Source organism: Xiphophorus couchianus, chromosome 10 (genome assembly GCF_001444195.1).
Source record: "Xiphophorus couchianus chromosome 10, X_couchianus-1.0, whole genome shotgun sequence".
NCBI classification, from domain to species: domain Eukaryota; kingdom Metazoa; phylum Chordata; class Actinopteri; order Cyprinodontiformes; family Poeciliidae; genus Xiphophorus; species Xiphophorus couchianus.
In genome coordinates, this window is record NC_040237.1 from 2,731,362 (window position 1) to 2,758,974 (window position 27,613).

General features: G+C 36.7%; 1 protein-coding gene across 2 annotated transcripts; it reads right to left on the bottom strand.

Annotated features, from left to right (window-relative positions):
- Positions 1 to 308: 308 nt before the first annotated feature.
- Positions 309 to 26,984, bottom strand: LOC114152341 (SH3 and cysteine-rich domain-containing protein 2-like). 2 transcript variants are annotated; one of them, XR_003597108.1, is made up of 11 exons: positions 26,555 to 26,984; positions 12,639 to 13,008; positions 12,462 to 12,556; positions 7,441 to 7,525; positions 7,247 to 7,359; positions 7,099 to 7,162; positions 5,831 to 5,886; positions 5,583 to 5,675; positions 4,461 to 4,512; positions 2,795 to 2,932; positions 309 to 2,562 (listed from the first exon to the last, which is right to left on the bottom strand). XR_003597108.1 is itself a non-coding variant. In XM_028030204.1 (11 exons), the coding sequence occupies exons 1-11, from the start codon at positions 26,642 to 26,644 to the stop codon at positions 2,464 to 2,466; spliced, it is 1,251 nt and encodes a 416-aa protein (XP_027886005.1). In that variant the 5' UTR covers positions 26,645 to 26,982; the 3' UTR covers positions 309 to 2,463. The 2 variants fall into 2 exon arrangements, 1 of the variants encoding a protein (XP_027886005.1); XM_028030204.1 differs by having other exon boundaries at positions 5,587 to 5,675; positions 26,555 to 26,982.
- Between the last annotated feature and the right edge of the window lie 629 nt (positions 26,985 to 27,613).

Below are 27,613 nucleotides of genomic sequence, written 5' to 3' on the forward strand. Positions count from 1 at the left end.
ATATATAATTATATTAGATAAATTATAAATAATCAACAATCTGCCTTGTAACAGCAAAATGTAATGTTTCAATTGTTGACTGTGCGTTCTTTGTATTTTTGAAATGCCTTGTTGCTGAAATGTGCTATACAAATAAATTTTATTTGATTTTTGATTTGATGAATTTGTAAGAAACCAACCAAATGAACTGCTTCTGGTTATAACGTGACTAACTGTGAAAAACCTCAAAAACACGCCATTAATTCCCATTTTCTATCCTTACCAAACACTAAAGACGAACCATTGTTTTAAATGACCAAAGACACAACTTGAATGTTCATTCAACTTTATTAGCATTATTTGAGGATCACATGATGACCAATCATGCTGAGAGCTAAGCCTGGTAGGCGTGCAGTTAGGTTAAACTGGTAATCGTTATCCTGAGCCAATCCTAGTTCTAGTCAGTGAGGATTATTGAAATAGAACAGTTTACACACAAGACAGCTGATTTCAAAGTCCAATTTTAAATCTTCGCAAAACTACTGAGTGACAAAGACACGTTGAGCTGCTTTGGAAATAAGCTGTGAACAAAACAAAGTGAGTGACTAGAACTGTTGTGCATAGTATCTTGAAATATTTGTGCTGACACGGCGAGATGGTAATTGAGCAAAGAGATGCATTACATGCTGCAGATACATGAGACAAACAGGAATCTCCTGCAGGTAAGAATAGAGAAATTAATGCCCTCAGTCGGCTCCTGCAAAGCTGCAAAACTTTGTGTTAGCATGCTTTCAGGAGCTAATATGTATATATACATTGTTTTAAGAAGGCTATATACAAACACCCTTAGTTTAGCCAAGCCTTATAATTTATGACGGATCAATAAATTAAATAAATAAGGTGATTTGAAAATTAGTTCTCTGTGGAAAAGACTGACAGGATTTAATATTTTTTCTCCATCAAGAAACCTGAATATGGCTTTTAATCAGTCGTTCTGGTTTGTTTGCTCTTTCCTATTGCATGACATGACAATAATACAGGACGTTACACATAGGCTGCATTCACACTGCAGCCTGAAGTGACCCATTTCCGATGTTTTTGCCGTAATGCGACCTGTAGCTGATCTTTTCATGACAGTCTGAACAACACAAGTCGGATTCTTTTCGAATACGACCAAGGCCACTTGGACATCCGACACGTATCCGATTCAGATGTGACCAAACGTCCAGGTCGAATTCATCCGATTTGAACGTCACTGATACTCGACAAACCTCACTATTCTATGTCCCCATGCGCGTAAGCGGGAAGAAAAACAACAATGGCGGACGACAATAAGGATTAAGTTGTTAATATCCTGGCTCCAGTCGGACAACAACTTCAAAACCATAAGATATGCTCCACCGTTAGCATCCATGTTTACTTCCACAACCACTGAGCACGCTCTCTATGTGTGACGTTATTGCGCCCTCTACTGCGCATGCGGGACACTTTCAGGTTGTTTACAGTTCACGCTGGAGATCACATACAGGTTGCACATATTTGGAAGTGTGAACAGCCACGGCAATAAAAATCCGGATTTGAGTCACTTTGGGCTGCAGTGTGAAAGTAGCCTAAGACAAATTATGATTATGATGCAGCAACAGGACGCAAATCCTAATAGTCCATTGAGCTACATAGTAGAAAGTGAAAATACAAACCCTCTGAAATATCATGTGGATGGGAGAACCTTTGAAGGGCAAACTAAGAGCTCCCCAAGGTGCATGCAAGTATTTGTCACATTGAAACTGTGAAGAGTGCAAATGTGCCATTCTGTAATCACCGAAAAGCGTTTTGGGATGCAGGGAAAACCCTTGAGTGCGTGTGAGAGAAAGGGTGTGTTGTGACTTTGATTGGACCAAGATAGAGCAGAAAAGACATTAGTACACAGTAATACCTGGATCATTTTATGTTTGAGAATCTGAGTTATGTACCATTAAACTTGGACATTGTGACCAAAATTATTAATCTTCACTCTACTCAACCAAAAACAGGTTTGCACAAGCAACTGCAATACACATCCAGTGTATTATCCAAAGTTTTCTTTTCACAAATAACTTCAACATGCCTTGACATCATGACAAAAACGTCCTTTACCCTTTTTTTGTGAGTGAGTGGCCAGTGTAGAGGCTAATGAGATAGCCGGAGTACCTTCACACTCATTCTCTTGAAAATAATTGCTACATACCTCTGGTGAAAATATAAGAAGCTTCACAAAGTGAAGCTGTGCTACAAGCAAAGTAGCTCTGAAGAAGCTCCTGGTTGTCTTAATCTTCAGCCAAAAAGCCAAAGCTGCAGGCTGTTTTCCACTCGAGATGCAGCAGTGATGCTTGGAGGGGTGGAGGAGGGTGGATGGTTGTCAGTGAGGTGATGGCTAAACACTCCTGAGTATTCCTCCATCCCTGGGAGCTCCTCTGCTAAATCAAGGAGAAATCTGAAATACTGCCATCATATTTCCAGCAGAAACACCACAGGGACAAGGCCTCTCTTCTTCCCGCTAGTCAGCCGAAGGAAGCCGTCAATCTCCTCGTTTTTCCCGATGCAGATCTGCAGAGGGCAGAGGGAGGAAAAACAGGAGGGCACAGAACAGGAGCAGGGGTGAGAAAACACTTTTAGGACCTGGGCGGAAACTGACCAGATGCTGCAAGCTACAGACTGCTGTCCTCTATAATTTTAACACTTTCTGCATTAATTTGCATCCACTTAGAAATAAAAATGCCTAGAGCGAGTGTGTGCATGCAGAAGATAGGAAAAATGTGTGCATCTCCTGGTTGCGCACCTGATTCTCTTTCACAGTCATCTGGCCTTTGTCTCGATTGCCATGGAAAGCAGCGGTGACCTTCCACACCCGCTCACCCGGTCGGACCCGCTGGACAAAGTTGGCTGGGAAAAATCCCACCTTGTCTCTGCTTTTCCCCTGGTAAACACAACATCCACAAACATTCGGCCTGCTGGTCGACACAGATAAGTTTCTCTTTGTTCTGAGAGATTATTCAGAAGTTACAGGAAAGCAAAAAATACTAAATACTAAACATCATTTTCTGAATAAATCTATTCCTAATGGGGGAGTTAAAAAAAGCTGTCAATCAGCTGATTTAGTCCTACTTAATGACCAATAAATGGTTTTTCATTACCGAATTATTGCACAGGAATCATGTCATAATGGGTAGAAATGGAGAGCTCTATCAAGACTTCTTCAACTTTATAGTTGCACAAAAATATATTTTTAAACGTCTGAATGCTGCACCTTACAGCCAAAACTCAGTGGAACACAAAAGAACATCAATTTCATTATAAATAAACTACGCTGAGTTGCTCCTCGCAAGATTTCTGACAGCGGGGTCAAAAAATAATCGCAAGAGCTGTCCAAGACCAAAGAAAAACTTTAGGAAAGCTTAAGAAACCCCACAAAAACAATAAGTAAATGGCATCTGGGAAAATTTGCTGCGCTAGACTCTACTGCTGAAGAGCAAAGCTTGGTTAAAGTTTGCAGATAAAATTTGGACAGATATTAAAATGCCGGTGAATACACTGCAGTCTAATCAGATGAGACCAAAACACAATGCCTGCTAGAAAAATTGTTCTGCACATTATCCCAAAAACAGCAGTGAGAACATCATGGGGTGCTTCTTGTTTATAAGCCTGAAGTATTGGCTTACTTGTTGTTATAAAAGGATGAAGAATTACTTAATAATTAATCTAAAATTTGAAGTCAAGGTAGATTTGTTTTCCCCCAAAAGACAATGTTCTCAAACACATCCAAGAAAACTTTTGATTAGTTTTAGACCTACTCCAATCCAATTAAAAATCAGAGTAAATAAATAATCAGAGTTCACAGAAGAGGTGTCAAAAACAATTAGGATTTGAGTGTCGGTGTGAGAATGGGTCAGAAATACAGATTTATCGAAGCTGTGATTCCCAAAGATTTCAGTTTTGATTATGTGACTCGCTGCATAAACATGCAACTCATCTGTATCCCGAATTGAAAGAGATTTTTTTGTTTCTGTCTCTAAATTAGTGTTGCCATCATTAGACAAAAACACATTTCTCTTTGTAGAGTTTCTAGTTATTCTCACTTTAAAAGCAGTTTTTTATTTGTAAAATGAGTTACTGATTTGAATTTAAGTCCATGTGCTTAGTCATTTTTGATTTTAATATAATAGCTCACATTATGAACATAAAATGTGCCAGTTTATCTAGAAAATGATTTAAACCACGCACATTTTAAAATTTGATTTCTAGGCTACGCTTCGCTCTCATTGTCTCTAAACAAATTTACCCTCAGCTTCCCAAGGCAGGGCGATGCATTAAACATGGGTTACTGTACTATCCATTCAATGGCAATCTGGATATTTATAGTGGGAAAGCTCTTAGCAGAAAGGGCAAAAAGTAGAGCCTTTGAAATATTCAGGGGATAAAAATTACTACAAAGGAGTGCCGCCCACCTTCCACCAGTCTTCGTTGGAGTCGTCCGTGACTTGAATTCGGTCGCCAGGCCTGCAGACACAAACATAATATATAATATGAATTATGTGCCATGTAGATGCAGCCATACAGGTACCTAAAAACTAAGTAATAATTAGTTTTCTAACCCTCTGAGGCCTAAGGTTCAAATCTCCGCCTGGATATTTCTGCTTATTTTAATTCTACAAAGTTCTTTAAATGTCCTGTGAGTAAATCTATTTGCCCATTTATCCATAAGAATATCTAAATATTGGGCAATATTTAGATATGGGCGACACTCAATAACACTTATTGAGTGTTTCTCAATGACACTCAAAAAGTGTTATTGAATAACACTCAATAAGTGTTATTGAGAAACACTTAAGTTTCTCAATAAGTGAGAAACTTATTGAAGTTTCTCACTGGAACTTTCAATAACTAGCAAGTTATTTTTGCAATTTACCGTCTATTAGAAGTTAATCCTTCTAGGATGAACGTGTCGGCGATGATCCAGACAAATTTGCAGTACCGTAATTCCTCGACACATGGTGCTATCTGAAAAATCCCAACGGTTTCTGAAAGGGGAGACGTTGCGCTTTCCAGACAATATCGGGTCATTATGGTAATTTCACTCCCGCCGTAGCAAGGAGTGAAATTAATCTGTGGAAGCTCTTTAAATAGACGGTAAATTGTTATAAATTAATTTATCTGCCAATGAAACTAGTACTTTTTCATCAATATTAAGGAATTATTTACTTAGAACAAGTGCGTGAAAAGTTACTTGTAAGTTAGTTTGTCTTATTCCAAGTGTGCTAAGAGATCTGCACTTGAAACTAGTCCAGAAATACTTGGTATGATTTTGAGTTTTTGCAGTGTTTAGATTAGTTGCAGGTGTTGTACCACACTCAGCAGTTAGGTGTACCTGCTAAGATATGAAAACTATTTTCTGACATGCACTCAGTGCAGCTGTTTGTCCTTCCCAGCCTCCCAGCACGTTCCTCCCTCCCAGTCTGAGCCCCCTGCGATCGTCCTGCTGAGCAGGCAGATGGTGTATGAATGTCCTTTCTCACCTGGCCACTCTAATTCATGCAAAATCACGCATACAGTACACAAAGAAATCTTACTAACTGTAGTTCCAGGTCATTCTTCTCCTGAGGCAGAAACTTGTAGAGGGCGATGTACGTGTGAATGGAGTGAACTTCGACTCGCTTCGGAGTCTGGCGACAACAAATGTGTGAGATTAAAAACAGTCAAAACGTCAAATTTGTTTAAGTGTAGAACCAAAGGAAAGAAATAAAGAGGAAGACGGACTCGCAGAATGCTTGTTCTAATAAAAATAAGCTGAAAGAAGAGGAGAATGCTGACTACACACCTTCAGGCTGACCCTGTCCTCTGAATCAGCCTTCTCGCTTTCAGGAGGGGTGAGCACTGGAGAGACAGACACATAAACAAAGACAAAAAGGAAAGGGACGGATAGACAATATGAAAGGTCACATGAAAGAAATAGACAGTGGAAAGAGTAAAAGTGCAAAGTGAAAAGGAGAGATAAAGAGAGAGAGCTGATGACACTTTGTGACCGAGACAGCAAGGCAGAAGTGAAGGTCAGGTACTGTAAAGTGGTGGCAGAACAAACAGAGATGATCTTTTCTCCTGGGACTAAAGAGCAAAAGGGAAAAGTACTGGATACACACACAAAGAAAACCTCAAGTCTACACTGTAAATGATATTGTAGCAGTTCGTAGTTAACGTTTTGACATTTAGTTTGTATCTCTTTACCAGACACGTGTACGACTCCAGATCTCAAATGTCTGTTTTGGAGGTGAACTGGAAATCTAAAGGGATTCCCCGAGGTTTTTTCTACCCAGAACACCGATACGTGTGTTAAAACATTTGTATTTTATGTTTGAGAAATCCTTGAATCTCACATGGTAGCCATTCGAAGTACCTTAATGCCAGAACATACACTGTACCACCTATTTACCCAAAGCTCCTCCACCACTCAGCTCCTCCAGACTAGCAGCAGCAGCAGCAATTAGCAAACACCTGATGGAACTGCAAGTCTGCTGAACTTATAATACAAACTACTTCTCAGTCCAAAGCTCTACGAATAATTATAAACAGCATCATGGCGAAACGTTGTTGTGATGAGTGCTGGAAAGGGTAGGAGCTTCTTAAAGAGACAGAGGCCAATATAAATATATCAGAAACAAATAACTGAAAGTGACAACGTTTTCTCTTTTTAGAAAGGCATATTGGCTTTTTATTCAGGCTGCTGCACTGTTTTTTACTTTTACAACTTTTGGTCGTTTTATTCCCACGTTTTTGTGATATGAAAAGGAACCATCTGCCACAAACGAATGTCAATTTGTACCCACCTTTACAGCGTTTTATCATATTGGTGAAGAAGCAAACTGAGCTGAAGCCTTACATTTAGTAAATCCCCAGTAGGAAGAACATATTCCAACAAAGCTGGAAAGCTTTTGACCTTGTGTTTTGTCATGGAAAATGCTGGACTTGGAAACGTAAGCAGTATAATGCATCTCTGATACAATAAAAATGACTTGTGCTTACATTTCTAAAAAAAACCCCAAAAAACATATACCATAAAATTAGCAGATGAATACAAAAGAAACAACTTACTTCCTGGAATAATTTCCTCTTCAGCGATTGGTTGGTTTTCTAGTTTACCTTGCAGTGTATCAGACTATAATAAAGAAAGCAAAGTAAATAACGTTTCCATTTAACATAAACTTTAACTTAAATGGCCTACCTAGTGTGTATTTTATACCTCATGACAAGGGGATTCGGAGATACTTCCAAAGCTGCAGCGACTCATCTGAGCCAATGACGTCCCATAACGCAGTGCTTCATACACAGGGTCAACGATGACATTTTCTGTCTCTGTACAAAGACACAATATTACGATGAGACACTGCAGTTGTTTGTCGGTGTGACAAATCATCCAGAGGTTTCATCCCTCACCCTGGGCAGCCGGAGCCTCCTTGACTATACTCAGTGGATCAATGGTTAGCAGAGGAGAGCTGAAGTTTCTCTTAAAGGCTCCAGACTGAAATATTAGAAGACCAGAAGAGATGCGAAGAGAGCATGTTACTTAGAATAGACAGAAGACAAGAATGGGTTCTGCACGGGAAACGCGAAACCTTAGTATATTCAAAATGCCTCAAGATTTAATGCTGAAACTCAGAGCACTTTCACTAACAACAGTCCAACGTCCTGCTGCCTTAACCCTCATATTACCAGCGTTTGATGAAAACAATGGACTTGAACACACCACAAGTCACAAGACACCCCCAACAAATGTCTAAATCTAAGAATTATCCAGCATGACTAAGGCTACGTTCACACTGCAGTCCGAAGTGACACTTCCAAATATATGCGACCTGTATGTGATCTCCAGTGTGAACTGCAAACGACCTGAAAGTGTCCCGCATGCGCAGTAGAGGGCACAATAACGAGATGTTCTGTAAGAAATTACTACAATATTTAATGTGTCAACATTACCGTAGAAAGCAACGTATGGGGGAATTTTTCTCCCATAATTCGAGAGCACACATTTTCAGTCTGAAAGCAGGACTTCATGTCTTTTGTTCTCAAAACTTCTAATGCTTGTACTCAAAACTTCTGCTCTCTTTCAAATATTCACTGTCCTTTCTCAAACCTTTTTCCTCCCGCTCAAAACTTGTCTCTGTTCGGATAAAATCTCCGCTTGCAAATCTCTCTGCTCGCGCTTGGAACGAAAAAGCACAGTCGCCTGGCAACCTCTCAGCCAATAGAATAATAGTGTTAAGTGTTACACACACAGGGTGTGTTTGTTTCCTTCTAGTGGGTGTGCCTGTGTGGCCCTACAGTGGCCGGCGCACCTTAATACTTTTGTTTAAAAAATGTTAAAACACATTACATCCTGCAATGTTAACAAAACACCATGAGCTCAGTACATTACATATTATTGCACCGGTGTTGTATTTGAGGACATTTGTAAAAAAGCACACACCTGCTCCCAACTACTTCCACCTCTGTTTTACGACAGGAGAAAAGCAAATAATTGCTGTTGACATTTCTCCATCTGAGCCTTCAGACGGGCTGAAGGTGGAACGTACTCAAGCTGAATCAGAAGGTTCTAGGCACTGATTCTTCCCTTTTTGACCTTTTGAAATCAAACAAAAAGTCAGTTAGTCAGCTTTATTTATCCATTTGTTCTTATATTCTGTTCTTATATGTTAACAGCTAAAATGTGCCCCATCAGTGAAGTACAACAGAAAAGAGGGATGTGTGTATGTGTGCAAAGCTTTCCTGCACTAAGTAATTTTTTGTGCAGTGCTCAGCATTCCCAGCTTCCCATTAAAAGTATTTTACATCTTAACGTTTAATTAACATTGATTACTAAACAGATTTCAGGATTCTAGAGTCATTAGTGACTCTAGATTATGGAGATATTTTAAAGTGTATGGTCAGCACATTAGCTGAACATGACCAAAGGGTGGTGAAGTTCTAAATAATGCACTGTGAAAAAGTATCTACCTCTGGTTTTGCTTTGCCACAGTTACATGTTTCACATTAAACAAAATTTTACATCAAACAGATAACCAGAGTAAATACAAAAAATTATGTTTTCAAAAGAAATATCATTTACAAAGAGGAAAATGCTAATCAACCTAGCCTAGCCATGTATAAATAAATAAATCTCTAACCACCACATTAAAGAGGCAGTATTATGTATTTTATTGCACAATCAAGTAACTGTATAGCCTTCAGTTGTTATAAAAATGCTATATATTTCAAACATTACTTAACTGGGATTCTGTTAAGGTTTCACCAACTTTAATGCATTTCAAGACCTTATAAGACCATTACTGTATGTATGGAGTCACAGAGCACACTGAGAAAAAAATTACTCAGAAAATATTAAGTTAAATAGTCCTGTCAAGATAAAATTTAAGACTTGTGATTAACTTATTAGAAGCCAATTTACTGTTTAAAATGAATTTTACATTTTGAGGCCTTAATTTCAGGTGAATTTAAGACTTTGCACAGACTAGGTCATCTCAGACATCTCAACATTTAGTTTTTTACCTCACTAGTTTTACCAAATGTGGAGGACCAACATTTAGTTTTTTACCTCACTAATGCAGAACAAACACAAGATCAAGATAAACCCCAATTAGTTTATAAATTATTGACTACTTATTCTTATTAAACATAGGGAACTAATATTTAGTTTTGTACTAATAGCAACCCAGAACAAGAATCAAACATGGAGACCGAGAAACTCCTAGTAGTTTAGTTTATAATTTGTATATTATATTAGTATATAATTTTTTCAACACGTATTCTTATTGCTAATTGGGAACAAACTCTAGATCTAGAGAAACTCCTATTAGTTTAAATTGTGTAGTACTTTTGTTCTTTATTTTTGTTGTTACCCTTACCTTTGTGTATTTCTTTTGGTTTGTTGTTTTGTTTGCATTTCCTTCTAATTCATGTAAAACACTTTGAACTGCCTTGTTGCTGAAAATGAGCTATATAAATAAAATTACCTTACCTACCTTATTACCTTACTGTTAAGCCAAATTCTTCACATTTTGTTGGACTAACTGAATTATGAAAAGCTGAAGCATCTAAAAGAGGTGAACGTGTTTGTGGATTCTTATTTTTTAAATGGCCTTTAAACTCAAGGTCAGTCATGCTAAGCCGGTCCATTTCTCCAAGGCGCTGCTCCCAATGGCCAAACTTAGTTGTAGCTCCCTCAAGGTTTTGGATGCTATGCTATGGATCTTTAAAGATCCATAGCATAACAACAATTAATTAGTTTATTAATTTTATATGTTTAGCTGTCTATTTTAACAAGATCTGAAACATAAAGCACCACTAAAGCAATCGCCTTAATTGCACTCTCCGCAAAATTATAAACAGGCTGGGCGATAACTCCATTTTATCAATCAAAGTTTTGGTTTTTGAAGATTTAATTTTTGGAAAATGTGGATTTTTCTTTTTGACAGTTCGAAGTGATGTTCAGGTCGCCTAAAGACTACAATCTTGTGGAAAGATAAATAAATAGTATGTCTTCCATATTTATTTAGACTTTGAATGCAGGCCAACTCAGTGACAGAGTATTACGGCCAAGCTAAGATTTGTTTTAATTATGACAATAAAGTCATTATATTACAATAATAAATATTAGGAGAAATTTTTGAGAAAAAATTAATGAAGAATGATGAACATTGTGCAAACGTATATTTTTTATATAAGTTTTACAGATAAAAGTCATTAGAAATCCTTTTTTTTGGCATTTATTTCTGCTAAAATTATGAAAATATTCTTGTAATTAAACAAAAATTATTGTAACCTGGCCATACCTTTCCATCATGCAACTCACTTTTATATTTTATAAAAGTGAAATAAAAGCCACTTTTATAAAATATTTTCTGTCATTTGCAGTTTCTCAGATCTGGTATTAAAATAAATCGCAGATTTTATTTTTAAGCTATTTCCCTCAGCTGTAATATTTTCATTGAAAAACTTTAATTTACATGCATAAATGCGGGCTTACACTCCTAATTTCACAAAACGGCTAATTCATGCCTTGATGAGTGTGCAGTGATCGAAATGGACACTGGATTGGTGAGAGCATGCACATCCTTGGGGGACAGTGTTCACCTCAAACACAACAACTTTCACACTGAATTAGGCAGACCAGCTGGTACAGAGAGATAATGATTTTCCAGCAAAGTTTAGAGGAAATGTTGCATCCAGACAAGTGAGAGAAAGAGGGTAAAGAAGCAGAAAGGTCGTAAGACAGACAAAATAAGGGAATGTAACCAGATGAACTTTACTACTGCTAGACTCAGCCTTTTTTCTTCTGATAAGGCATGGCATATAAAAGAGAAAAAACATGGTCCTCTGCTATTACATTTCCAGTCAATCCATGTTCCAATTATACCTCCACCTTTTTGTCTTTGCTGGTGTGAAGAAGGAGCTTTATTCTCTCTCTACAAGCCAGGGATTTTGGGACTGGGCATATTACCAGGGCTAAAAGGCTGCGCCAAATGACTCAGAGACACTTAAGGCATCCAGATGCCATTTAATTCTGCTGATACAGAGCATTTTTAATTTGTGTCTTCCCTCCAAGGAACAGCCACATTCCCTGTACATTTTGGAAACAATTACAGTAAATCTAATTAATTATGTGACTGTTTTTTTGTTCGGGGTGAAGCAAAGGAGCAACGGAAACACAGAGAACTTCACATAAGCAATCAGTACAAAATAGCCAATTAAGCATATTTGAGCTAATAAGCTTCCTTTCAGAGCACAGGAAAATCTGTCACACTTAAGCTAAAAGCATAATATTTATGAAAACCTTAATGGTACTTATATTGATCTACAAGATATTAGGCATATGGCTGCACAATGGCAACTTTTACGCTGCAGTAAGAAAGACCTGGATTGGAGACAGTCTGAAATCTTTCTGCATGGAGTTTGCATGTTCTTCCTGTGCATTTATGGCTTCTTTCTGGGTACTCCAGTCCAGAAACATGACTGTTAGTTTAATTAGTCTCTCTAAATTCTCCTTAGGTGTGAGTATGTGCAGACAGCCAGCAGGTGAGGGTTTTCATTGGCTATTTTAGCATCTGCAGCAGGTCAAACCATGGCTCCATCAGGTGCAAAAGGAGACTACACTCCTCCCATATGGATAATTTTTTAACTTATGGCTGTAAAGTGTGTTTAGCAAATAAGTGCTAAAGGTTAGCTGTAAGTTTTGTTATCCATGTTTTTTTTTCACAAGGAGTTAATTTGCACAAGAGCAAATTAACCCACAAGTGTGCATTATCGAGAGTGGAGAGTGAAACAGACTCTTTTTCACGTGAAAAACCGTTTATAAATCACAGCAATGGGGGGGCCAGAGGAGCTCATGCCGCCCTGGGTGGTAGCCCATATCAGAAACCTCCACTGGTCAATTTCTTCTTAGGAAACACTGAGTCTCTTACCTTGCCGTTACAGGCCTGCTGAGATAGTTCAGAGGAACACCAAAGATGAGCCGCCAGTTTGCAGGCTTTACAACGCAGCCCTTGCTTGGAATTTCCTGAATACACAGCAGATGAAAAGCACTTTCCGGTTTAGTCAATACGATAATAAATTGCTAAGCAGGTTGCTAATTGACCTACCTTGGATCATATGTTTGCATCGCTGGCAGCTGGTAGGCCTACGGAAGACATGCTCCTGGAAACAGTGAGTTTTGACCGGTTGCATTGGCTGAGACTTCAGCTGGCTCTTTAAGGTCCGGGACAGCGAAGGGCTGATGGAAGGGGAATGTGAAGACAAGGAAGGGTTGGGGCTGACTGATGGGGATAGAGAGGGAGAGCGCTCATAGCCCAGAGGGGATTCAGAGAAGGGAGGAGGAGATGATGGAGGTGGCGGCGCTGTGATGATGGCCGAGGCCGGCCGAGATTCGCCGTTGCTCCGTTGGAAGAAGTTATCCACGCTCTTGCTGCGTATGACTGATTTGAGGGACAGGGAGCGCTTCAGCCGCTGCAGCTGGAACACAGAGTGAATATTTTTAGACTGCTTTGTACAAAAAAGAATGGATGAAATTGAGCAAACATCTAAAAGTGTTTCAGAGAACAATGATCTGAAAGCTACACATGCTAGAAAAAAAGCAAGCACACAGAATCAGAGAAGGCACATGAATGTGAGCCCAGGCTGAGCAGCATTTCAAGATTTCTAGTATTTTGTTTGTCATTTCCCAAATTTTCACTTCTTCATATGTTATATTTTCTGCCAATTTTAACCCTCTAAGTCCTAAACAGATCCAGCCAGATTTGCAGTACCATAATCCCGCCAGACGTTGCGCTATCTGAAGAATTCCAACAGTTTCTGAAAGGGGAGACATTGCGCTTTCCAGCCAATATAGGGTTATTACGGTAATTTCACCCAGTGGTAGCAGGGAGTTAAATTAATCTAATGGCCACTCTTTTAATAGACAGTAAACTGTGGAAATAATTTTCTAGATATTGAAAGTTCCAGTTGTTATTTATAAATGGGCAAATATATTTACTCACAGGACATTTAAAGAACTGCGTACAATTAAAATAAACAAATAAAATATCCAGGCGGAGATTTGAAACTTGGGTCATAAAGGACTAAATTCCATGATACAATTTCTGTATTTTTGTTTGCAAATGGCCTTAAAGTTAACCAAATAATAATGTATTAGAGTTTGGATTCAAAAAAGGGATAAATTAGCCAATCTTAGTGAAAATATTTTATACTTCTGCATGTAGTTTCTCCACAGAGAAAGAAGAACCAAACAAAATTTTTACCAAGTAAAAGTTTCAGCCAAAACAGAATTTTTTAAAGAAACCGTTGGAACCTTTCAGATAGCGTAACCTGTGGCGGGATTACGGTACTGCAAATTTGGCTGCATCGCCGGGTGATACATTCGGTCCAGAAGGGTTAAAAACCGGTTGCAGATACCGTACTATGGTATTCATAAACCAAAACTTGAAAACCAGGGGAGGAAACGACGCTCCCCATCTAATTCCCAGTAAATTCAACAAGCATTTATCAGTGCAAGCCATTTTACTTTAGATTTTTGTTGTTTAAAATATTGGCGGGCGTTTAATGTGAAAGTAGGTGCCCAGTTTGAAGGGCTATGCAGGGTTTAAACTCTCTGGACGCTGAACGCTTTGACTGTTCCTTCAAAGTCAAGATAACTTCTGATTTTTTGTTTTTATCTTTCTCCTCCACTTTTCCTTAGACTGCAGATTTACAGCCTCTTTGTGAACCCACCCTATGTCAATACTTCTTAAAATTCATGTTGAATTAATGCTATTGAGCGCCCCACACGTTCACTGTATGCAGTCAATGATGCACAGCAAATGTTTTGTTAGTCTTTGCTGCCGTTTGCCTCCATTTTGCTGAATAATTAAGAGATTCAGAAATGATGGAAATAAATGTATATTTATATATATTTGGAAATATATATGGAAATAAAACTGCAGTGGAGTCGCACATTAAGGGGGGAGGCTGATGGATGAGGACAAGGACGTAATGGGTTTCTGACAGTGAAGAGCAGCTCTCCAGTTTGCGATGAACTCATTATCTGGCTGTAGTCACCGCATTAAACCACACAGATTAAATTATCGTAATGATTTCCAGGTTCATGTGGTGGCTGTGAAGAAATTTAGACAAACATGTCAAGATATTAACAATATTACAACCTCCCTATCATGTTTATTGCACTTTTTAGCTTTTATATCCACCACATTGCCCATCTGCGCTCACTTCACAAAAAAAATAATCGATATTGAGCAGGTTTCTCCTCTATAAGCTACCGATTTAAAGAATCCAATTAGATTGAGTGATGAAAAGACCCACTAGGTTCCTCTTGTAAATGCTTTCAAGAGAAAGCTGAATTTATGCTTTCTTTAATGGCTTTTCTTGGCTCAACAGAAGCCCCATTCAGTAATGAGTGTTCCTCTCTATTAGATCTGAAAGCTGCTTTACTGTGCTGATCTTCTGTCTGGTTTGGAAGGAAAAATGTTGTCTTCCTGCAAGCTAAGTTCTAATTAAGCGGTAAATTCTATCTCTATTTTTTGGTAAATGTCCCTACAAAACTTGTAGTTTGGCTCACAAAACACGACAAGACCAGATTGCAACGAACAATTAGGTCCGCTGAGAGAAAAAGCAGGGTTTGTTCAGGTCTCAGGTCTCGAAATGGGTAGTCTGCAGACCTCACACACCCTGGACACAAACTGTTCAGACTTTAAACTTCAAGTCATCACATTCATCTAAAATAAAACCCTACTTTTCAGGTGAGTAAATCAATAAATCAAGTTTATTTGTATAGCACATTTCTGCAACAAAGTGCTTTACACCATAAATACAAAAGAGTCAAGAAATGTGAAAACCAGTAACAGAGATAGTTAAAATCCTCAGTACGCATCAAATGCAGCTCTGAGATCACTTAAAATGATCAATTCTCTGATTTTACTTTTTATAGGTATATGTTTGAGTAGAATTAACATTGTTCTTTTATTCTATGAACTGCTGACAACATGTATCTGAAACTCCAAGCAAAAATGAGGTATTTACTTACAGAAAATAAAAAATGGTCAAAATAACAAAAAAGATGCAGCGCTTTCAGACCTCAAATAATGCAAAGAAAACAAGTTCATATTCACTTAGAAACAACAACTCAGGAAGAGCTCAGAAATCAATATTTGGTGGAATAACCATGAGGTTTATAATGAGATTCAGTGCAGTGGGCTCTTCATTTTTTACAGAGCTGTGTATTAGTCAAAACATCTGATTATTTCTATGTTTAAAACCCAAAGGGTAAAACGTTTCGTTTCTTTGTACATTCACCAAACACATCCACCGTCTGGGCGAACTGTATGACAGTAAAAACTTGATTTTTATGCATTTTTGTGCTGCTCAGTTGCCTGAGTTTTTGGATCCCCTCTCAGCTGTTTCCTACCAGTAATCACAAACCTCTCTTTCATCCAACAATCACACTCCATTGTATTTATACACCTTGATTTTACTCAGTTCTCCAACAAATCTACTTGTTCCAGCCTAACGTGTTTTTGTGCTCGTCCTCTACTTTGATTTCTCATCGCTCTTGCTTGCTATTCTGGAGTTTTCAACGCGAAAACAATATTATTTGTTCCATCAAGAAACTAATCTTTTTCATTCCTCTGTTTGGCTTATTAATCATTTTGATGTCTATATGCAGACCACAAAAATGTGATTGAGTCTTTTAAAAGTTTAGGTTTGTAACTTAAAAAAAGCACCATATACTATCCTAATTTAGTTTATCATCATCACCGTGCACAGAGATGAGACATAAGACAATAACAGCTGTCTATGCTGCAGGGGTTCACACGGCAGAGACTCCTCTATCTTTATTATCTCCAGAGCTTTATAGTTACAGTTATAATAAATGTGCAGCATTGTGTTGGAGAAGCTGCTGGTTAATTGGTTGTTATTTTAGTCTGCAACCTTCCCTGAAAAACAGTGCAGAAACCAAAAGCTCAACTCACAACTCTATAATATTTACTGATAATTAAATACTCTCAAACATTTTAAAATCTATTCATGGATCACAGAACCCGACACGCTCCTCGCTGAACTAGTGACAGCTATTAGCTCATCACAGTGCAAACTGTAGAATAAAGAATGTGTAATAAAACAATTTACTGACAATTTATAAACGGCACCACTGATTTCCATATTAAAAGAGAAAAAAACACACACAGATTCTCACATGGCACACAATTGATACTGAGTGAAGTACAAAGTAACATCTATTGTAACTTAAGGTCTTAAATCATCGTAACACATTCAGAGTAAGTGTATCGGTCTTCTCACAATGACCTGAGCTTTGAATTAAAGGTGACCTCGATGGGCATCCATCCAGCTGGCGCGCATTTGGTAAACATGAATTCAATCAATCTTTTTCAGGGAATGTAAGTAATTCTTCTAGCACTGAGGCTAACTAACATACACTAAAACATTTATTGAACAAGTTCAAAATGTAATTTTTTTTATAAATATTGATTTTTATATTAATAACTTTTAAGTTTTTCAATACTATTTGCCACATAAAATAGACAAAACAGAATTCTGACTTTTAAATTCTGACTTTTGATCTCAAAAGTCAAGAATCCTGAAGAAAAAAGTCAAAATTCTGAAGATTAAAATCAAAATTCTAGAGAAAAAAGTCAAAATTCTGAAGATTAAAATCAAAATTGTAGAGAAAAAAGTCAAAATTCTGAAGACTAAAATCAAAATTCTAGAGAAAAAAGTCAAAATTTTGAAGATTAAAATCAAAATTCTAGAGAAAAAAAGTCAAAATTCCAGAGAAAAAAGTCAAGATTTATAAGAGTCAATAAAAAAAAAAGTCAAAATCCTGAAGAAAAAGGTAAAAATTCCGAAGACAAAAGTCGAAATTGTGAAGATTAAAGTCAGAATTCAGACAAAATAGAGCACTTTTTATATTATTGGCCCTAATCTTCTTCCATAATAACCCCTATGATCCCATTAAATTTTGTAATTTCAACATGAAATGGGGAAAACCTGAAGGGTTATGAATAATTCTGCGAGGGACTACAGTCACAACAAAATCCCTGAAAATATGAAGATTCAAAATTCCCCTGTGAGGAATTTTGAAGTCTCAGCCTGTGTTTGGGTAAAATAAGAAAATACAGCAGGCCATGAATGTGATTGAAGGCAACCAGGTTGCTGTATGCACGGATTCGTCACCATTATATGCAAATGAATGAGCCATTGTGATTGTCAGCGGTTTCTAAGAGCCCCTTCTGCAGTTAAGCCCTTTTAACTGCCGGATTTGGAAATGAAAGCCTCTTTCTCTGCACACTTTGGCAGGCAGCTTGTGGGCTGCTGGAGTCTGCTAAAATGCAAATCACCAAAAAAACAACAGGCAGGCCTTTTAAAGCCACACACAGAGGTGTGAATGTAACAAGAAGAGAAGGATGAAAGAATTCAGCAGCTGCCATTTTGGTGTAATAGTAAAGTTGTTTCACCTTCTGGGGAAATAAAAAGGGGGAACATTGAGCCAGAAAATCATCAAGGCGCAGATGATCAAATTATCATCCAATTACTTTGTGCATTAAGTGGTAAATTAGTAAAACAGTAATTATCAAACAAAACTCTAAAAACTTATTTTGCTCACTGACCTTCAAGTCAACTGAGACTTTATCTTACTTAACTTTTATTTTCTGTTTTACTGCTTTGAGTTCTCAATTGTTTAGATTTGTCATTTTATTTTTGATGTTTTATCTTTGAAGGAACAGTCAAAGCGTTCAGCGTCCAGAGAGTTTAAACCCTGCATAGCCCTTCAAACTGGGCACCTACTTTCACATTAAACGCCCACCAATATTTTAAACAACAAAAATCTAAAGTAAAATGGCTTGCACTGATAAATGCTTGTTGAATTTACTGGGAATTAGATGGGGAGCGTCATTTCCTCCCCTGGTTTTCAAGTTTTGGTTTATGAATACCATAGTACGGTATCTGCAACCGGTTTTTAACTCTTCTGGACCGAATGTATCACCCGGCGATGCAGCCAAATTTTTGTCAGTACCGTAATCCCGCCACAGGTTACGCTATCTGAAAGGTTCCAACGGTTTCTTTAAAAAATTCTGTTCTGGCTGAAACTTTTACTTGGTAAAAATTTTGTTTGGTTCTTCTTTCTCTGTGAAGAAACTACATGCAGAAGCATAAAATATTTTCACTAAGATTGGCTAATTTATCCCTTTTTTGAATTCAAACTCTAATACATTATTATTTGGTTGACTTTAAGGCCAGTAGGCCTGGATGGCCAGTAGTTGGCAGTGTATTGTATGATGCACTAGTGTCCACTTTAGTGGTCTCTATGCATTTATAACAGAAAAATCCACCAGAAACACAAGAAAGTTGCTTTTAGATAGCTGTCCACTGCAGTGACCGCTATGCATAAAAGGGTTAATTTTATTTTATTTAGGGGTGTCAGAATAAATAGCTCTAGTTTAATGTATTTCAGAATTGAAGCAGTGATGATATTCTCCGTTTTATGTAATTTCTTGCTGGTGCTTTCAGCCTTTAGACTAATTTTTGCCCAATCATTTTGGCATGGAAATTCTGAACATATCCAAGTCAATCAAAAATTATATGACTGAGTGATGCATCCATCTGCAAACAGAGACATGAAATAAACAAACACAAGTAGGCTGAATCTGTTTTGTCCAGAAATGTCATCAGCACTCATTAAGTTTGCAGATTGGTGCTGGCATGTGTAAGAAACACTCTGAAAGAAGCTGAGATTTTATTCTGCAGGAAGAATGCAGCTAAATAAATGCCAGTGCTGTTACACAATGCAAATGAAGAAAATCTGCATGTTACACTGCTGGGAAAATACACACGCAAGGCTGGTTTAATGAGCTGCAAATAACCTGGAATCATAGCAGAAAATTACAAAATGATGAATTTAGTTTAATGTAGTCAGCTGGAGCTTGTTTTATCTTGTATTATTATTCAGAGCATCTCTAAATAGCCTTTATCTTTACAATCAAGCATTATCTAAGGGCCAGGGAGTGAAAAGATCATAATAGAAAATTAACAGTGATAGTGCAGCAGAGGAAAGAAAAGGGATGAGGAAGTCAAGGACAGGTGGAAAAGGTCATTGGACTGCAGAAATGGAAAGAGAAAAGTGTTACATAATCTATGTGTGGGGCATAAAAGTAATACAAAACTGATAAGGAGGTAAATGTGAAATGAAGGTGAGAGGAAGAGCTGGAAAGAAACAGTTTTCATCATTGCAGTCTCATTTAAATGTCTCTGTGTTGGCCAAATATCAGTTTAGTTTAGTTTAGTTTAGTTTATTTCAGACAAACCTTTCACCGACAGTGTAAACGACACAAAGTACATAATATATTTCTTTAAAAAAAAAAGAAAAAACAACAAAAGAAAAAAAAAAGAAAACACATCACATCGGTGATTATGAGTCTGAAAAGGAGTATGATGAAGTATAACTTATGTAATCATACCCCTTTTCCAGCTGTAATTTATCACAGTATTTTCAGTGTCCGATATCCTTTCTGACAGAGGAAATAATAAGTGTAATAAAATTTCCTCAGCTAGATGAAAATAGTGCCTACACACACATACACATCTGTACACATATATATATATATATTTACATATACAAACATATATACGTACATACACCCATATACACACCCATCTGCTTATAGACAAAATACACTGCTATTTTCATACCTTTATATATTTACCCACACCTGCGCCGACATGCCACCTACTTGATGACATCATACCTAAAGTTTTAGTTCCCAACCAGGATTATCCCCCTTGTTCTTCCTTATAGCTTTGAATAATAGCTGCCTTGAGACCTTTCTTAAAATGTCTCATACTTGGACTTTGCTTCAGCTCTTTAGAGAGTTTATTCCAGATCCTCACACCAACCCCAGAAATGCACAATGTTTTCATTGTTGTACGAGCCTTCAAAGTTCTGAAGTTAAGATTTTCTCTATAGTCATATCCCCCCACTCTATCGGAAAATAATTGTTGAATCATTTCTGGCAATATTTTATTTCTAACTTTAAACATGATCTGTGCAGTGTGAAACTCCACTAAATCAGTGAATTTCAATAAATAAGAATCTATAAATAGATTGTGGGTATGACAGTAAAAATCAACCTTATGAACTAAGCGAATGGCTCTTTTTTGTAATGTGCATAATGGTTGTAGTAACGTTCTGTAAGTGTTGCCCCAAATTTCCACACAATAACTTAGGTAAGGTAAAATAAGTGAGCAGTACAGAATGTATAGGGCAGAGGAGTTTAAATATTTTCTAGCATTAGCAAGAACTGCAATACTTCTTACCAATTTAGATTGGACATATCTTATATGAGGTTTCCAACAGATATTGTTTTGAATCAGTACTCCCAAAAACCTAATTTCAGTCACTCTCTCCACAGTCATATTATCAATTTGTATTATTAAGTCACTCTTCTCTTTATACTTACTGAACAACATAAACTTTGTTTTATCTAAATTTAGTGACAATTTGTTAATATTAAACCACTCCTTCAGTTTACATAAGTCTTGATTCATTTCAAGCAACATCTTTCGTAAATCTTCACCCGTGCCAAAGATGGTTGAGTCATCAGCAAATAGTACAAAGTTAAATCTCTTAGATACCTTACATATGTCATTTATATACAAAATAAACAATTTTGGCCCCAATACCGAGCCCTGAGGGACACCACAAACAATATCCAAGCATGAGGATTGGAAATTACCCAACTGCACAAATTGTTGCCTATTGCTGAGATAATTTTTCATCCAGTGCAACACTACTCCTCTTAGACCATAACACTCAAGTTTTCTGAGTAGTATATCATGATCAATTGTGTCAAATGCTTTTTTCAAATCAATAAATACCCCAACAGCATGTTTCTTTTTATCTAAAGCACTGGTCACCTCTTCCATTAAATGCAAAACTGCCATTGCTGTGGATCTTTGTGACCTAAATCCATACTGACTTTCAGTCAGTAGATGATGTTTACTTAGAAAACTTTCTAGTCTGACAACAAATATTTTTTCCACAATTTTAGAAAATTGTGGAAGTAATGAAACAGGCCTATAATTTGTGAAGTCATGTCTATTCCCCGATTTATATAGTGGGATTACTTTTGCAATTTTCATTTTTTTGGGAAATATTCCTGTTTGAAATGACAGATTACAGATATATGTTAGCGGTTTAATAATTTCCACAATCACCTTCTTAATTATTATCATGTCGATGCCGTCATAATCAGTTGACCTTTTATTTTCACATTTATTTACTATATCTATGATTTCGTTTTCCTCCACTGCTGTAAGAAACATGGAATCTGGATTTCTCACTAATGCGTCATTTGGTATTCCATGTCCTGTGGGCTGCAGTATTTCCTCAGCCAACTTTGGGCCCACACTCACAAAGTATTTGTTAAAATTGTGAACTATCTCTTCCATATTATTTAAATGTTTATCTTCATTGTTTGTGAAGTTTTGTGGATAACTGACATGTTTAATATTTTTTCTAATAACATTGTTTAAAATATTCCAAATACCTTTAATATTATTTTTATTTCTGTCCAACTGTTTACTATAGTAATCTTGTTTTGCTTTTCTTAAAACAACAGTCAGTTTGTTCTTGTATTTCTTATATTTATTTTCTGCCACAGTTGATCTATGCCTTATAAAGTCTCTATATAGCTTAGTCTTTTTTTTACAGGCATTTTGCAATCCCTTTGTGATCCATGGATGATCAGAATATTTATTTACAGAAGGAAACTCAACAATCGGACAATTTTTGTCATATAATAATTTGAAAATATTCAGAAGATTATCATATGCTTTATCCACGTCATTTTCTTTTAGTACTGACTCCCAAGTTTGTTTAGATAAATCATCTTTAAATGCATTTATAGTTTTTTCCGTCCTTAATCTTTTATTAATTGGATTATTTTTAGTCATTACTTTCCTGTGGCAGATATCACAAACAACAAAAACAGGTAAATGATCACTGATGTCATGAACTAACAATCCACTTATGGTGTTGTCAATTAAATTTGTAAATATGTTATCTATTAATGTAGCTCTATTAGCTGTGATTCTGCTAGGTCTCGTAATTTGAGGGAACAGACTCAGACTACATGTGGTATTAATAAACTTTTCAGTCAATTTGTGATTGTTGACATTTAGCAGATCAATATTAAAGTCCCCACAAATAAAATAGTTCTTTGAATTTATAGCTGTATATGTTTTCTCAAACCATTCTATGGTTCCATTGAACTGTGTAGAGGCCCTGGAGACTGCTGCATATCTCCACCTTACATTATCAGCAGACTGAGCCACTTCAACGACTTTATTAAACTTTATGTAGCGTGCAATAATCATTTCATCCTCACTGAAACAACAGAGGATACATGTGACAATCCAGGAATTGCAGAAACCGTTGAGATGATGAGGCAAATAAGAAGCTACAGTCTGCTGACTATTAGACAATTCCCAAATTCATGGTTATTTGATTGTTCTGAATAAAAACAGATGTGTAAAAGCATCAAACATGCCATTTATCTAAGAGGACCTCTTCGCCTTGCAGCTATACATCCCCTTCCTGAAAGAATAGCCTATTGTTTTTGGAAGGTGGTGCTTGGAGAACATACAGAGGAGAGTTATACCCTCTGTAAGTCTGTTAGCCCAGGAGAAGTACTAAGAGAGAAATGACAGGGTTAGCAAAGTATGTCATAGTTTAAATCTTAATTGTGAGTGCTGATAATGTAGAATAATGTCATAGGATGACTGAAGGAACTTTTTAACCCTTTATGACCCAGGCATCATGAATATTTTTGCTTATTTTAATCGTACGCAGCTCTTTAAATGTTATGTGAGTAACTGTAATTATTTATTATAAACAGTAATTTATTTAAATAAAAAAACAGTATTTATTTGCCCATAAATATATTTGCCCAGTTATCCACAACAACTGGAAATTTCAATATCTAGCAAGTTATTTTCGCAATTTACCATCTATAGAAGTTGGTACAATTTAAATAAGCTCAAATATTCATGTGGAGATTTGAAACTTAGGTCATAAAGGGTTAAGATAAATACTAATAAATTTGAAACTATGATTAAACGCAGCTACTGTGAGCAGTTCTGTGATACAAATCACACTTCTTTGTCGTAAAGAAGATTATTATAAACAGGAATATTTTTAAGAGCAGCATATTTTGTGCTCTGCCATGCAGTCACAACCATAAAATTACCTAAAGAAAAAGTAATTGTCACTTTTTTACCACTAAATATTGCGATAAAGCTTTAAGTTCATATTCCCTAGAGCTATTTTAGAGATTCTTGAAGAAAGAAATAAAGTGAGAGATTGCATTTCTGCTCATCTTCTCAAATATTAATCCAATCCTGAGTGCAAGGTATTTGAATGACATGTGCTCCAAGTGATTATAGAGGAATAATAATATTTTTGGAGTCGTCACCTTGCCTGTAGGTGGAGGGGGTGGAATAACTATTCACTCTGTGTCACTGCCTCTATTAGAAGCGCTCTAGAAAGCTGGTGGGCCCACTTAGCACTGTAATAAATACTCCAAGGGAGAACAGAGAGGGATCGAAGGGAGACATGAAGGAGAGCTGCTGCTGACGGGCTGAAACAGATGGATGCAAAAGAAGGATATCAGAAGGTTGAGGTTGTTGGGAAATTATTAAAACGAAGAAAAAATAGTAGGGGTATCAAAAGAAATAAAAAAAGATGTAAAAGAACCTCTTGTGACATATGTTTAGTAAACTCCTCTTCATTCCTCTACAGGATGTTTAAGGGAATGGGCTGCCAGCAGGGGCTTGACAAACATCTAAACTACATGGTCGATGTAGCTTGGAGATCCATTTTGTCTTGACAACCACTTGGGTGAATTATGACCGAGCCCCTAGCAGGACACTGCAAACATCTGCTAGATGATTGGCTCATAAATTCAAGCGCCACCTCGCTGCTCACCATTCATTATCGTATCTGTAGACAAACAGAGACAACAACAAGAAATCTGCTCTGCTGGGCTTAATCTGGGCCCCCGTGGAGACGACCAACAAAATCTATCAGCAACTAATAACCTCTGGCAATTAAGGCTGCTTGTTAGAGCTCAACTGAAAGTGGAAAAATGAAAGAAAAATTAATAAGACGGTCAAAAAATGAGGAGGAACAAGTTTAAGATTTATATCAAGATAATTAAGATAATAAGCGGTATAAAGCCTTAAACTGCTATAAGATTAATATTAAATCTTAACTTGTGGATTACCAATAAGTAGGAAGTAGCTACAGTATTTACTTTTTTACAATTTGTCAAATTAAAATCACAAATGTTGTCTATCTAGCTAGCTAGCTAATTAACTAGCTAGCTCTGGAAAAAATTAACTGCAAAATGATCAGTTTCTCTGATTTTACTTTTTATTGGTATTTGTTTCAGTAAAATTAGCTTTGTTCTTTTATTCTATAAACTACTGACAACATGCGTCCGAAATTCCAAGCAAATATTTTGTATTTATTTGGTCAAAATAAGGAAAAATATGCAGTGCTTTCAGAGCTCAAATAATGCAAAGAAAACAAGTTCATATTCATTTAGAAGCAGCAATACTAATGTTTTAACTCAGGAAGAGTTCAGAAATCAATACTTGGTGGAATAACCAGGAGGTTTTCAATGGGTTCAGCGCAGTGGACTCATTATACATCATGTCATGCATTTGTATTGAACCCCCTTAACTCTGATACCCCTAAATAAATTGAGCAAAGTTAAAAGTTACCCATTTGCTAAGCATCTGTGTGTAATATAATCTCAGTATAACTATAGTTATACTATATTAGTGAACGAAGAGCATCACCAGAATCTCGATTGTTCGTAACATTGTTAGGATATAAAATAATATATTTAATTCATTTAAAAGTACAGAAGGAAGAATCTGACAGTAACATAATCACACAATAATGAATGCAGTTATTAAATCCAGCCAATAATTTGTGTATATTTATTCAGAGTAATAAGATCATGTTAAGAAATAAAACAAAACAAAGAGTGAGTATTTGAGAAAGCATTTCATACCCAGTGTTAGGTATGGTGGGAGATCGGTGATGATGTGGGTCTGTTTCGCTAGGAAACTTTTTAGATAGAGAGCGTGAAATACACAATAAAAAAACAGTAAACTGACAGCAAACTGAAAATGGTTAATTACTGAGTAGTATAATGATCCAAAATGGTTCACCAGGCATAAAAAAACATTTTTTTTGTAGTCGCCCCAGCAATAAATACAATAGAAAACCACTTAAGATGAATGGAGGGTATGATAAATGTGCAACAATCTCCCACAAACTATGCCACAACCTTGTCAGATGTAAAAATAAGTTCTACAAAGTGTCACAATAATTGTGATTTTTTTAAACATGTATTTTTCCTCCTTCATCCATCAAATTTGGAAGTTGTGTTTCAAATTTTGACTGCAAAATGTTAAATATATGCCAAAAGTTTGAGTAAACAAATGCTATTACTGTATAGCATCAGAACCATATAATCTAAAAGCAGTTCTCTTGTGCATCAGTCAGGAATAAGTTTTGTTTTTAATTTGTGATCTACAAGAAAATGAAAGCTTTCGTTGAATAGGTGTTTATTTTTTTCAGCACACATGTCAGCGGAAACATGCACACCTTTGTGTAATATCTGCTCTCTAACTTTGAGGTCAGGCAAGGTGGGAGAATTACAGAGGCTTAGAGTTGTTATGCAAGACCTGGAGCCACTACAGAATTAGCTTCGTAAGGCAGAAAACGCTCAGTCACTCATTTCTAAAATTACCTTTATTTGAATTTAAAGATAGACCTCACCTTGTTACCAAGCATAAAAACCTACTCACAAAAAACAAACATTATTCTTTTTTTAAAAAATCTAGACACTAGTTTAAATAATTAATCGTTGGTTTTTCTGTTTTACAGTTGGCTTTTGTTGAACAGGTGTGTTGTTACCTTTGATTCCGGTTGACCGGAGACGGTGGTGCCCTGCCGGTTTAGGTCCCGGTTCTGAGGTTCGCTTTCTTTTTCGCTGATTTCCGTCATCTCGAATCGGTAAAAATGCTCCTCCAGCAGCAAAAACCGAAGTCCGCGGAGACAGAGGAACGAGAAAACTATTCATACGGAGAGCTCTTAAATATGTGACGTGGAAAAGAAGAGGAGACGTTACAGACTCTAAACGCTAATCTACCCCCCAAAAAACCCCACAGTGAAAATCCTTTAAAAGAGATCTGCTTCCTTTCACGGTTAAAGCTCTGAACGGGTGGAAATGAAGCCAGTAAAATACCGGATTAAAGCCAGAATATCCGATAAGACTTGCTGTTCGTCCTCCGCCGCCTCACGTCTGTCTCGTGCCACGGACTGTATTTCTTCTCGCGCGCACACACGCGCTCCTTACAACAACTTTAATGTCAAAGTGCTCCGCGCGCTCTGATTGGCTCAATTTGACAGACAAAGGGGAAAAAAATGGACCACAGAAGCCGCTGTGATTGGCTGTGAGGCGATGACGCTTAGATGTGATGAATCTTTTAAATCTGAGCTAAAATATCGCATTTCAAGGAATGATTTATCTATATTGCACATTTAACCTTATCTGACCAAACTGCTATGAAAATGTAAACATAAACAGCAGAAAATTTGGATTACAATTAAACAGTAATTAAAAATTATTTTAAACATAATAGAATAAATTATAGAATACGCAATATTGTCAAATGTAAGACGATATTGACAAATATCAGTATTGTTATTGAAAACTGTATTTTGAGAACTTGCAAACAACTTAAATGTCCATTTATTTTACTCGATTCTTATTTTGGTGTTTCAAAAAAGCCTACACATTAAATCAAGAACTCTACTAAAACAATGTATACCTGAAAGTATTATTATTAGTACACTTGTAGTCAGATTTTGCTAAGATATTTAATTTCTGAATTTGTTAAGTTGATTTTTTAAGGACAATATACAAAAAGTAATCTTATTTCTTTGGTTTTGAACGAATTGCTTCTAATAAAT

Coding starts and splice junctions, on each gene's coding strand:
- LOC114152341 (XM_028030204.1), bottom strand. CDS start 26,644: ATGACGGAAATCAGCGAAAAAGAAAGCGAACCTCAGAACCGGGACCTA. Junction 7,163..7,246: donor CCGAATCCCCTTGTCATGAG/GTATAAAATACA, acceptor TCTTTATTATAG/TCTGATACACTGCAAGGTAA. Junction 5,887..7,098: donor AGAGGAAATTATTCCAGGAA/GTAAGTTGTTTC, acceptor CTGTCTCTCCAG/TGCTCACCCCTCCTGAAAGC.